This window comes from Solanum lycopersicum, chromosome 7 (genome assembly GCF_036512215.1).
Source record: "Solanum lycopersicum chromosome 7, SLM_r2.1".
Classification (NCBI taxonomy): Eukaryota; Viridiplantae; Streptophyta; class Magnoliopsida; order Solanales; family Solanaceae; genus Solanum; species Solanum lycopersicum.
In genome coordinates, this window is record NC_090806.1 from 60,303,302 (window position 1) to 60,317,648 (window position 14,347).

The following is a 14,347-nucleotide window of genomic DNA, read 5'->3' on the forward strand; positions in this document are numbered from 1 at the left end:
TAATAACAATAATAATAACTAACAAGAAAGAACGATCTAAGATCAATGTTCCATGTCAATTCTTCTACATTTTACAAATTATAAAATAAAAATTCATAACAAGAAGAGTATTTAATTTTTTTTATGAAAAATAATTAATTATTTGAATTGGGGTGAATATGCCATCCCAAATTGGTACTATAAGTGCTACACATTGCAACTCATATTAGAAGCTTCACTTGAAATTCCCAATTAATACTATTACTAAAGTTTTCTCAAAAGAGTTACCTAATGTCTATCGTTGGACGATCAAAACATGTTCAAGAGATTTCTGCGAAAGGAATAGAACCTCCATCGGAGTTTTTCGTTAAGGATACTATTCTTGCTGGAAATTTAGGCTCTATTTCATTGATCCAAATACCGATCATCGATCTGAATTTGCTTTTATTGGATCCCAATTCTGAAGCATACAAGGATGAAATCAACAAACTGCTAGATGCTCTCAGCTCTTGGGGTGTTTTTCAGGTCTAATTTAATTTCATCTGTCATTTATTTAAATTATTATTGTACCATAAGGTATGGATAAGTTTAATTTCTATATACTGACAATCCAAAAGAATTATGTACACTATATGTCGTATAGTATTCTTAGATCCTTATTTCTATTTCTATTTGTTCCTCCTTTAGCCTTTGACTTTTGTATTTTTGTATTTTTACTTCATCGTTGATATTGTAGTAGTCTTTTTCATTTGTTGTTATTATGTGATGTTTCATTTGATTGGATTGCTGTATTATTTGTTGTTATTATTGTCCCTTTTCTCCTTCTTGGTATTTTCTTCTTATACTTATTTTGATATGTTTTACTTGAGTCAATTGTTCATCGTAAATTGTCTTTCTACCTTCAAAGGTAAGGGCAACTAGCGAGACTGCATATATACTACTCTATCCAGATCATCTCAACTGTGGAATTATACTAGCTATGTTGAATTTGGCAAGAACATAAATACCATCCTATCTAGGCCTCACTTGTGAGATTACACTGCATATGTTGAACTTACAAGACTGCATACATACCACCCTATATATTCAGACAACGCTTGTGAGATTACACTGAATATATTTGAACTAGCAAGACTGCACACATACCACCTTATGTAGACATCACTTGTAGGATTACGCTGAATATATTATTGTTATTATTCTAAAATTATATTATTGATTGGGGTATTATTTATTAGGTAATAGGTCATGGGATGTCAAGTTCATATTTGGAGGAAATACGTAACGTCATCAAGAAATTCTTTTGTCTATCAAATGAAGAGAAGCAAAAATATAGTAGAGCTGCTGATGGATTTGAAGGATATGGAAATGACCCAATTTTTGTTGAAGGACAAGTTTTAGATTGGTGTGATCGATTGTTTTTGACAGCATACCCTCAAGATCAAAGAAATCTTCAATTTTGGCCTCAAAATCCTCCTAATTTTATGTACGTACCTCTAATTTCTTTCTTTTTTTGAGTTTAATTTCCATGCACTTACGAGTTAAAATATATATTTATATAATTAGTTGGTTGGTTAAAAATTAATTATAAGTAATTCGTAATATAAGTTCAGATAGCAGTAAGAGAATATTTTTAAGGCGATCAATAAATTAGAAATGATAATAATCATCTGCATTGAACTTAGAGGTGTTTCCAATTGAATAAATGATAACCAATAAAATAAAGTTTGGGTATAGATTCAAAGTATTCCGTTAAATATAATTTTGAGTAGTTTTAGTTCTTTAATTTTAAATAAAGTTTGGGTATAGATTCAAAGTAGTCCTCTAAATATATATGTTTACATATGGTGCAGTGTCTATTATAATTTGATGGAATGTTTTGATATTTCTGATTAAATCTTTTTTTTTTTTACAGTTTCCTCAAATGTAACTAGTTTAATTTATTGAATATTTATGGAAATATAAAAAATTTACTAATTTTGACAAATTTAACAAATCAAAACTATTTCAGATCAATCGTGTAAATTTATATTAAGGAATTATTATAAAACTACCTCAAACAATAAGAGATGATCATTTTTGTCATTTTCTCATCACTAACTTAACTTACTATAACACCTTTAATTAGAGCAAAGATTAAAAAAAAATTATTACATTTTCCGTTAGTATATATAACTTAAATCGAATATTTTTTTTTTTTTGCAGGAATGTCTTTGAAGAATATTGTAATAAGGTGATAGTATTAACAAGAACTTTGCTAAAAATATTTGCAAGATCACAAAACTTGGAGGATGATGCTTTCTATAAAGAGATTGGAGAAAAAACATTGGTACAAGCTAGATTTAACTTGTACCCTAAATGTCCAAAACCAGATAAAATTTTGGGAGTCAAAGCTCATGCAGATGCATCAATAATCACTACTCTTTTGCAAGACAAAGAAGTTGAGGGCCTTCAAGTTTTAAAAGATGGCAAATGGTATGGAGTTCCTACAATACCCCATGCTTTACTAATCAACATTGGCGATCAACTCGAGGTACAATATTTTTACACTATCAGATCATATGATATAACTAGTAATTTTGAATAACAAAAAAGTAAGTATATATGATATAACAGATTAAAATATATTGATGCATAATATATTTTTACAAGTTGATTTATCTATAAGGGATAGACAAAGAGTTCTTTCAAAATATATGTCCAAATCATGTAAAAAGAAAAAAGAAAAGAAAAATTGACTGCTTGACTATTATTTTGAGTTGTCTTTCAATTAATTAGGTTTAATAATTAATTTTGGAATAAGAGGGGTTGGTTGAATGGAAAGTACCTCCACTTAGGAGTGTGCACATCTGGATCGAAAAATTAAATCAATTTTTTATTTGATTTTAGACTAATGCCTTACTTTGCTTGATTCTTTAGTTTAATTTTGGGTTTAGTAAAATAAAAAGAAAAAAAGAAAAAAAAATCAAACTTTACACACATACATATGTGAACCCAAGGGTGTTCAGTGTCGCCTAATAGTCAATGAAGTGATTGAGAAGTTAAGTTCTCCGGTTTTAAAATTTAGCGTAGGCAAAAAACAGATGATTTATTCTATGTGTCATAGCTTTAATGGATGAGAGTTACTTAATATTTGTTGTTGGTGGAAGGTGATAGGTAATACGTGAAATTAGTCAACTCAAATTCTTTCAGAAGCGAATGCTTTGAAATATTCTTGTTTGATGTTTATTGGACACGAATGAACCTGAACATACATACCCGCCGCTTCTGCAATATATGCGAAAACTGACTCAAACATGACCGTCATTAAAAAGAAATATAATTTTTTTTTTTTTTGATATTCATTGATGTTCTTTTTCTGATAAGTTAAATTTCTTTTTATGTGAGGTGGTGATAGATAATGAGTAATGGAATTTTCAAGAGCCCAATTCATAGGGTGGCAGCAAACTCAGAACAAGAAAGGATAAGTTTAGCAGTGTTCTATTTCCCAGATTATGAAAAAGAGATAGAGCCCCTCCAAGGTTTAATAAATTCACAAAGGCCCCAAATGTTTAGAAAAGTTAAAAACTATCCTTCTATTAGTTTCAAGTCCTTCCATAGTGGTCAAATAGCCATTGACACTCTTAGAATTTCACCTTCTCAATGAAAATTTTCAACAAATTTCCCCTAATTATATGTAGATTGCAACTTCATAATTGGATTGAAAATAAATATGTAATTTTTTAATTATATGGTTCTTAAATATTATAAAGTGTCACTTTTTTTTATATCTATAACTACACTTGATATTTATATTGTAAGTTTATACTCGATCTTTATATATATATATATATGAGTTAAATTACTAATTTAAACTATTTTCCCTTCTTATTCGAATTTCTCTATTTCAAATCAAAATGTTTTCCTAGTCATGCAATATAATATTGTTGTTACTTGGTAGTGAGTGATATGTTTTAATATCGAAACACCAATTCAATTGAACTTTAAGAAACAATCAAATGCCAAAGCATGTTCCAATAAAAAATTAATATAATCTTGTGGGGCTTTACAAAATGAAGAAACATAAATTCAATCATCCATTGATTCGTTGGTCTCTTGACACATGTGATATGACAGTATTCTATTATCTTTTACTCATTATATATTGTAATTTAATCGTTTGGATATCTTTAAAAATGTGGGGTGGAAGCGGAATTAAAAAGATTCAGAGTGTGAGAAAGATGTACTTGAAAGAGGGATGATTTTATTATGAGGGAAAATCCTCTATTTATACACAAAAACTTTACACCTTTGGCCAAAATGGCCGACACTTACTTTACACTTGGCCTTTTTATATTTGGCCGACACAAAAAACAAAAAACTTACTGTTACTAATGACCTATTTTTTATTATTGTCCGACATACTTTTATTTTACATATGGCTGATATTCAGCCGACACAAAACGATAAATACTAAAAACAAAATATTTTTACTTTATACACAGATAAAAAATAAAGCAGCTATAAAATATGTACATTTAGGAGGGACGGAAATACTAATAAAAGCTTGTTTCAGAGAAAGAATAGATACATCCATTGAAATATATTTAGCAGATGGCAGGATAATACACCCTATAGAAAAAAGTGTTATAAGTGCAGTTAAAGGAAATTTAATATATCAAAAATTTAAATTTATAATAAGTGCTAATTACGCAGTAGCATTAACAGATATAAATATAAATAAATCATTAATATTATATTAGAAAATGTCAAGAATAGAATTAACACCAGGAAGTAAGGTATTTATAGCTTCATGTTTTCTCTTTTATGATCTTCAAATCCATGTTATCAGAGAAACTCATCCAGCTAACAAAACAACTAATAACAGGGTGATGAAACTCATTTCTTTTGCGTTTTTCAATGACGATTGTTCGTGTGAGAAAGTCATTTTTGTGATTTGTTAAATATATTTTGTCTATGCTAACACAGCATCACATGCATACATCAAGTTATGGACATAATTTCATATCTCTAAATTTTATCGTAAACTAGTATATTTTTATTGATCTCTAAATTTTATCGAATTTTAATTTGATTATGGAATATCGAGTGAAAACCAAATGATACACATACACGTGTATTACGTACCACCAAGTTCCAAAAATCCATTCACTTCAAAGAGTTTAAAATGTACAAAGTCTGCTCCGCCACAAAACAGTAGAATACCACAAACAAGTCATGGGCAAACAAGCCGCTGCCGCCGCCGATGACCAACAACTCCCCGGCGACATTGAAGATAAATTCAAGCTAGTGGGTTTCAACCATTTTGTCCGTACTAATCCCCGTTCAGATTTCTTCACTGTTAAACGCTTCCATCACATTGAATTTTGGTGCGGCGACGCTACCAATACTGCTCGTCGCTTTTCATGGGGTCTCGGTTTGCCAATTGCTGCTATATCTGATCTTTCTACTGGAAACTCCGTCCATGCTTCTTATCTTCTTCGTTCTTCTTCTTCGTCCCAACTTCAATTCCTTTTCACTGCTCCTTATTCCTCTGCTATCTCTACCTCTTCTTCTGCATCAATTCCAACTTTCTCTGTTTCTTCCCACCGATCCTTCACGGCTACCCACGGGCTCGGTGTGAGAGCAATAGCATTGGAAGTTGAAAATTCGCGTTTGGCTTTCTCGACCTGTGTTGCTCATGGGGCAAAACCCGTTTCGGAACCAGTCATTTTGAATGATGAAGTTGTGATTGCCGAAGTTCATCTCTACGGCGACGTCGTTTTGCGGTTTGTGAGTTTTCTCAAAGATTCGAATTGCTTCGTTTTTCTTCCAGGCTTTGAATCAGTTGAGGGAGCCCAACTTGACTATGGTATTCGCCGGCTGGACCACGCTGTAGGGAATGTCCCGGAGCTGGGTCCGGTTGTAGAGTATATCAAAAGCTTTACTGGGTTTCATGAATTTGCGGAGTTTACCGCTGAGGATGTTGGGACAGCTGAGAGTGGGCTGAATTCTGTGGTGTTGGCAAACAATGATGAAACTGTTTTGTTTCCGCTGAATGAACCGGTGTATGGCACTAAAAGGAAGAGTCAAATTCAGACGTATTTGGAGCACAATGAAGGGGCAGGGGTGCAGCATTTAGCTTTGGTAACTGAGGATATATTTAGAACTTTGAGGGAAATGAGGAAAAGGAGTGGAATTGGGGGATTTGAATTCATGCCATCGCCTCCCCCGACGTATTATAAAAATTTGAAAACCAGGGCAGGGGATATACTGAGTGATGAGCAAATACAGGAATGTGAAGAATTGGGGATCTTGGTGGATAGGGATGATCAGGGGACTCTGCTTCAGATATTCACAAAGCCTGTAGGGGATAGGTATGTTAATTCACTTCTCTTCTTCTCCTCAGCTTGTATAAGAGTGCTTTACTATTTGTTACTATTATTAAACCTGGGGATCATTTAGTAGTAGTACTGAATAGAGTGTATTAGTAAAGCTGCGAATTGGGATTAGTAATGCTAGGATCAGGATTAGTTGTGCTTGGATTATTTCCTTGTATACTGTTTGTTTTGGTGTATTAAGGAAAGTACATTCTACCATACGACCACTACGAGTGCTATCTAATTAATTCTATTATGTAATGTAAATATGTCTTGAAGATACGGTCCTATGAATTATCAGGATTAGTATGGTTATTTGGTTGAAAATGACATGCAAAACTTTGTTAAGGGCGCAGGAATTGGTGTTGCAGAATGGTATGGACTTTATATCTATCGTATGAGAGAACTTATGATGAGAAGGGTGGGGCTTAGTGGGAACTTTAGACTGTATGCTGACAATCTATTTGCTTTTCCAAATCCTAGCTAGTGGAGTTCCATAGGGACTTAAGTTGAGCTGAGTGGATGGCTTTTGGAAGCAGGAGATCAAGTAATTTGACTCATCAGGGACTAGGTTAACCAGGTGATTTTGTATGGTCATCTAAGTGTCTAGTGTCCATCCTGAAGCATGTTCATATGTGTGTTGGTCGGGGAACTTGAGGTGGATGAAGAATCTGAGCTGGAAGGAATATGGTCTAAAAGTCTGAAATTTGGAAAAGAGGCCTCTGAAAAGTGAAATGGTAGTAGCTTGAGTAGCAGGCCAGCTTCAGGAAGTAATAGCAACGTGACCAAAAGAACAGGGTATTTTGATGGAGGCAATGTTGTCTCTGAATATGAGCAGTCTCTTTTGTCTGCCCATTGTTTTTTAATTGGATATTCATGATTAAATCTCATAAAAAGCTTTACATTGTTGTCAATTTAGCACATCAGGAACACTCCTACTGACTTATATTTCCCTTCTGCTCTCAGCCATCCAATTTTTAGTTGATTTTGTAGTAAAATAATTTGGAACACCCCTCAAATGGAACTGTAACTTATGATCTCCTTGTTGTTATTCATATTGTGGATGTTAACGTGGAGCTTTTGCACAATGTTCTTCCACTCAACAATTCACTACTTAGTACTCCTTCCTTGAGGACCTCAACATTTCTATTTGTGACATCTGTACCTATTGTTGCTGTTCTTGAATAAGAATTGGGTTATTAGATGTGATAATATTGGACTCTTTACCTGTTCTTTCCTGTTGCATCTGTTATTATACATGCTTTTGTTCTTTATTTTATTTCATCGTGTCTCTTCATTCCTAAGTGTGATCCATGATTGGCTAGAGATTTTGCAGACTTGTTTATATCATCTTTATTTATTTAAGATGATTCATTCATTTTCCTCAATAAGACTCTACTTTTCTTTGCACTTTGTGCATTTGCTCTTCCTACTTCTTTACTATTCTCATTATTGGTTGCGGCGTTGCTTTTTCCTAAAGGTTCTTTACCTTAAATTCTAGTGTGACCATCATAATTTAGTTTATATATATCTTTCCCGTGCGAAAAGAATGAAATGCTTCTAGAAGAAGTAATTATCAGGAAGAACACATTTTGTGATGACAGCACAAAGGAAATTCGATTGCTTGATTGAAGTCGCTGGAAATGGAAAGGCAGAATATCTGAAAGATGTTGATGCCATGTGAATTTTTTTTCCTTTTATTTTAACAAGATAATTTTCTTTGAGTGCCTTTCACCCTTCAAAAGGAGAAATTATTGCTTTCTTGTTGAGTGGTGATTGCACCTCCCTGAACCTATCTCTATTGCATACTTACTTCTCATAGTAACCATGACAGAATATTGTTTGCTTTGCATGTCTTGGTTCAACAGTTTCTGAGTATAAGCAGAAACTTTCAGACTTCTGAGATTCCATCAGGGAAGGTTGTAACTGTGAACACTGAATAAACTGGGAGCACAACATATTCTTCCAAACACTAGTCATTGCTTCTACTTAAACTATTCCATACTTCTGCTACCATTTTTGTTTAAACACTGGTGGCTTAGCTGTATTTGATATAATTTTTAGCTACATTTGATATAATTTTAGCTACATTTGATATAATAACTTCATGCTTCTTAATATGTAAGCATTGTGTTCATTTTGACAAAGCTTTTGTAAGTTCCATCTAAGAATATCCCTCAATCTTCATTGAGCCTTTTTGTCCAATATACCAGTAGAAAAACTGCTTCATTTAGCTCAGTCTTCTCCCACACTGTTTGTCTGAAGTTACTTTGGTGGATAGTTATCTTGAATGTTCTGCTTTTAAAAAATCAGTCACAGATAATTCTATGCCAGTTTATGTGATTTGAAATACTAAATAAAGCAAAGGTGGGAAACGGGAAGCAGAAAGAACTGAACTTTTGCCACTTTAAGAAGTTATGAGACATGCTTTTGAAAGATTTATCTGAGAAAAATGAGTTTGTGATTAACAACTCGTGAATACACTTGATGTTGGTTTTCTGAAGAACATTTGAAATAGTTCTTAGTTACACATTGGCTTACTTTCTAATGGATGGATTGAACCAAGAATTATATGGGTATTCTTAACTCATGGGACGATGTAGGAGAAGAAAACAAAAACTTGGCTGCAGAAATTAGTATGACAAAGTGTGCTAATGTAGTTAGAATGCATATTATATTGTCGAGTTAGATGAGTTATCAATTTCACATGAGATGTACCAAATGGATTTATACCCATGCCTGGCAATTTTACTGAGAAATCTCCGCCCTTCAATAGCTATAGGTTCCATTTTAGCCTTACAGTGTTTACATTGGGAAGAAACATAGCGCTAGAGATCCATCCAAAGGACAGTAGACCAAGCTTTGGTTCTCATTAAGGTCCATTAATATCATGCTATTTGTATCTGGTTTTGTTTTATTACAGAACAATATACCCAGTATAATTCCACTTGTGGGATCTAGGAAGGTAGATGTACGTGGACTTCACCCTACCTTTGTGGCATAGAGAGGTTGTTTCCGGTAGACCCTCGCTCAAAAAAATGCAATCAAAGCAGGATAACAAGAAAATACAACAACAAAATAGAAAGATAAACACAACAATTGAAGTAATAGGTAGAAGTTAAAATGAAGAATAAGATACTATGTGGCATGTACATGGACTTGACCCTACCTTTGTGGCATAGAGAGGTTGTGTCTGGTAGACCCTCGCTCAAAAAAATGCAATCAAAGCAGGATAACAAGAAAATAACAATAAAATAGAAAGATAAACACAACAATTGAAGTAATAGGTAGAAGTTAAAATGAAGAATAAGATACTATGTGACTAAGTTGCTCAGACTCTGGTGCGATTTCTGATATAGGTGCTGGTATATGGATCTATGTATGGATATGGGTCTGGGGTTTCATCTAAAAATAATTAAAATATCTAAAAATAGAGTTATAAAACCTAATCATGAGATATTATGGAGAGAACTTGAGGAGAATTTTGGAATGAGATTAAAGGAAAAGGAGTGACATAGATTTTGTATTGATTACAGAGATCACTAAAACTTAGCTTTCGTATTGATTACAGAGATCATTAAAACTGTCCGAGACTCTCCCCATCAGTTTTGGTCAAAGTACCCAAAATCAGATGACCAAATTGGACATGGATCCCACACCCACACCCATGTCGTGTCGACACGGGTGTGACACCAAAAGTGAAGAGTTCGAGCAACTTAGTTATGTGAATGCTAGCTAAACTACTAAATTACAGAGAAGAGGAGACTAGCTCCTTGCTTCTCCCTTGCAAGAGTTCTACAACACTCTGCTACCTACTACCCTTCTATCCTAATCTCGGCCTTCAAATCTTCCTATCTAGGGTCAATCCTCAATAAGGTGAAGACTGAAGATGTGTTATGTCTTGTGTAATCACCTCCTTTGGTTCTTTTTTGGCCTATCTCTATCTCTACTAGAAATTGTTATAGATCAGCTCTCACACCTCCTTATTGATGTCTCCGCGAACATACTCTTCACATGTCCGAACCATCTCAGTCTTGCTTCCCTCGTCTAGTCCACCACCGAGGCTACTCTCACTTGGTCCTGTATAACTTCATTCCTAATCTTGTTTCTCCTGGTATGCTTGCACATCCATCTGAACATCCTCATCTCTGCTACCTCTATCTTTTGAACATGTCCGTTCTTTAGGTGCTAGCCTATGCCATTGTAGAGTATCTAACCACTACTTTGTAGAGCTTATTTTTTAAGTCTTGGTGATAAATTCTAATCATGCAGTACAAAAGCAGTTATCTATTGTCTTGACCAGTTGCTCCTAGATGCTTAATAGATAATGGCAATAGATGATTGCAATAATCTCAGTTTGTTTATGCTACTAAACTTCTACTGAAAGAGTCTATAACCAGGACTTGGTCTGGGAATTTTATAGAATACGAACATGATGAAGATAACACACAAGTGTTGTGTAGGAAAACTTTCTTTTGCTCCTGCTGGCCATTGTCAGTACTCTGATTAAGCTGTACACTTTAGCAACTTTATGTACATTAGTTTGGTGATCATAATTTGCTTAACTAATCGTGTTTGTTTCCTGCAGGCCTACAATTTTTCTCGAAATAATTCAGAGAATAGGGTGCATGCTGAAAAACGAGGAAGGAGAGCTTTATCAGAAGGGTGGATGTGGAGGCTTCGGAAAGGGAAATTTCTCAGAGCTCTTTAAATCCATCGAAGAATATGAAAAGACACTTGAAGCTAAACAAAACACTCAAGTAGCGATTGCTTGAGCATGTACTCGTCTCACCACCCTGTATAATCGACGTTAAGGATGAGACACTGGAGTTGCAGCATAGCTTCTGTTTTATGTCTCATTATAAATGAAAAATAGTTTTACATGTATATGTTTAAAGCATCTGCTATTGTACAAAGAGACGTTGATTATTTAATGGGAAGAAGCACAGCCAAGATATGATTGGCATATGACATTAACGTTATTCAACATTCTCAAATTACCAATGATGATTTCAAAGATAAAATTTTCATGTATTAAATTGTCAACCTTTGGATTGACAAATTTATTTATTTAATTTATTTTGGGGAGGCACATAAATGGCTTGTATAAGCAGATTGGTGCAGCAAGTTTGGTGACATTTGTAACACCAAATATGGATTTTATTTAATTAATTAATTGATGTAAGTAATATCATGAATTCTTAATCTCGAAGGCATGAATAATTCATGGCACAAAGCATGCTTGATCATACTAAATTTTATAACATAATCTTTTGAGTAATTAATCCCTTCATTTTCTGACCATACATTCTTTTTTTTTTCTTCTCTAAAGTAGTTAGGCATGATGAAAATATGTTTAAAATATTATGCTTTAATTTCTAAGTATCTTCATTTGCTGTTTTTTTTTCTAATTACTCAGTGGTAATTAATGTGTTAATTATTTAGTTATCACTCTAATTAATGATCTGATTCTCCAAAACATAATGGGATTATGCTATTAAAAATTCATTCGAGCAATAATCTTTATATTTAAACCTATGGTCAAAAGTAGATTTTTCACTTCCAAAGCTAAACTATGTACACTATCGTAAACCAAAAGATTCTTATTGTGATTAGAGTAAGTTGTAGTGCTATATCTTGTTCACACTTAACTAAGTCAAAAGCTCCATGACTTAGGTTTGCGTGTTATATTTTGGTCTAGGCGTGACAATTCATCACATTGAATATGAAATAATAAAATATTTGACTCGTAATACGGAATAATATCAAATGTTTAATCCATTTAAAATGAGTTGGATCGTATGAATAATTATAGATTTGACTCTCGAAAAACGAAAAGTGTCACATAAAATGGACAGCGGGAGTATATTTTGTCTAAATGAATTCGCATGTATCTAAGATATATAACATTCACTTCCGTCCGTTCTTGCTCTCCACTCTCCTACACAAGTAAATTACTCCAGATACATGATACATACGAATCTCGTTTTCGCTCTCTCCCTATTTTTGTGTATCTGATGACAGAATACATGTATCTAATTGTAAGATATATATGTAGGTAACTCTTAATTAGTAGTAAAATACGTAATACTTTAAAAGTATAGGTAAGAGAAAAGACATAAAGTCACCACTAAAGTCGTCCCGAATTTTAAAAAGACACTTTAACTTTGTAATCGTCCTATTATTCCACTAAACAATTTTGAGCAAATATTACTATCATTTTTCAACCAGCCCCAGATTTTAAGAAGCAATTGTTTTCACACACCAATCATTACATGACACGTGTTAATTTGATTTAAAATGTAATTTTTTTTCATTTTAAAGTTTTTCTTTATCTTTTTTTTTCTTTTACACTTTCTCTCTCTTACTTTCACTTATTTTAATTAGATTTCATCTTAAATCGAACTTCATCCTCCACCTCCCATTTTCAAGTGATAGTCCCTCCATTTTGTTTCTTTTTCTTCACCTCCCACCCTCACCCCACCCACCACGTCAAGTTGAACCCCACTCCCATTTTTTTCTTTTCTTTTTCTTCTTCTTCGTTAATATTTTTTTACCAAATTCATACTTTTTTTACTTTATTGAATTATTGATAACAAAATTAATTATTTTTTTTAAGAAAAATTAAAAATTTAAAGATATCATCAATTACTCCTTTTCATAGAACTTCAATATTAGAAACGATCACTTTAAAAGAATCTTTGAATTATTCGAAAATTAAAATAACTTAATTGAAAAAAAATTATATGATATTTTCTAATAATCTTGAAATCTAATGGGTTTATCAAATTGTTCGAAATGTAAGAAATGGGTCCATAAGAAATATTTAGTTAAAATTCTAAAATTAAAGAAAGTATAGTAATTATAAAAAAAGAAAAAGAAAGGTGAAGCTATAGTAAAAATATTGATATTGAAAGTGACAAATTCCAACGGAGATGACAATGGATTTTTTAAGAAGAACGAAAGAGAAAAAAGAAAAAGAAAAAGAAAAAGAAAAAAAAGTTAAAATAATAAGAAAAATAAGAAAATATATCTTATGATAAAGTACAAGTAAAAATAAAATTATATAGTTATTTTAGATTGCCCGCTCTCTTTGAGAGAGTGCACACCACTGTCGACTATGTTAGGTGACAAAAAATGATATGATAAAAGAAAAATTACATAGTATACTACTTAAGACTTATATTAGCAAAATATCAATATACTTATATTTATTTTTTTCTTTTCTTTTTCTTCTTCGGTCAAATTCTTTTACCTTTTTTTTTACTTTATTGAATTATTGATAACAAAATTAATTATTTTTCTAAGAATAATTAAAATTTTGAAGATATCATCAACTACTCCTTTTCATAGAACTTCAAAATTAGAAACGATCACTTTAAAAGAATCTTCGAATTATCCGAAATTGAAAGAACTTGATTGAAATCAGAGAAAAAAAGTTATATGATATTTCCTAATAATCTTGAAATCTAATGGGTTTATCGAATTGTTCGAAATGTAAGAAATGAGTCCGTAAGAAATATTTAGTTAAAGTTTTAAAATTAAAGAGAGTAAAATTAATAAAAATAATTTAAAAAAAGAAGAAGGTGAAGTTATAGTAAAAATGATGACATTGAAAGTAAGAAATTTTACCGGAGATATCTTATGATTAAGTACATGTAAAAATAAAATTATATAGTTATTTTAGGTTGCTCGCTCTCTTTGAGAGGGTGCACACCAATGTCGATTATGTTAAGTGACAAAAAATGATGTAATAAAAGAAAAAATTACAAAAATATACTACTTTAGACTTATATTAGCAAAATATCAATATACCTATATTTAATTACAAAATAAGTTTTTAAATTACATACATAAAAAAATATTTAATTTTGTATTTAATTAATTTTGTATCCGATTTTTCTCTTTGTGACGCTTAGTATTCCTGCCATATTTTGTGGAGTGTTCTTAGGTATTAAATTTTATCAAATACTCTCTAAACATACTCACATTAACACGTTTTTTTTTCT

At 32.2% G+C, this 14,347-nt stretch overlaps 2 protein-coding genes across 2 annotated transcripts; both read left to right on the forward strand.

The window, feature by feature from the left end:
* The first annotated feature begins 68 nt into the window (after positions 1-68).
* LOC101245777 (protein LATERAL BRANCHING OXIDOREDUCTASE 1-like) lies at positions 69-3,746 on the forward strand. Its single transcript, XM_004243562.5, has 4 exons — positions 69-504; positions 1,218-1,465; positions 2,185-2,512; positions 3,377-3,746. The coding sequence occupies exons 1-4, from the start codon at positions 271-273 to the stop codon at positions 3,623-3,625; spliced, it is 1,059 nt and encodes a 352-aa protein (XP_004243610.1). The 5' UTR covers positions 69-270; the 3' UTR covers positions 3,626-3,746.
* A 1,300-nt stretch (positions 3,747-5,046) lies between these two features.
* Positions 5,047-11,320, forward strand: LOC101245475 (4-hydroxyphenylpyruvate dioxygenase). The gene is made up of 2 exons (XM_004243561.5): positions 5,047-6,335; positions 10,927-11,320. The coding sequence occupies exons 1-2, from the start codon at positions 5,197-5,199 to the stop codon at positions 11,111-11,113; spliced, it is 1,326 nt and encodes a 441-aa protein (XP_004243609.1). The 5' UTR covers positions 5,047-5,196; the 3' UTR covers positions 11,114-11,320.
* The last annotated feature ends 3,027 nt before the right edge of the window (positions 11,321-14,347 follow it).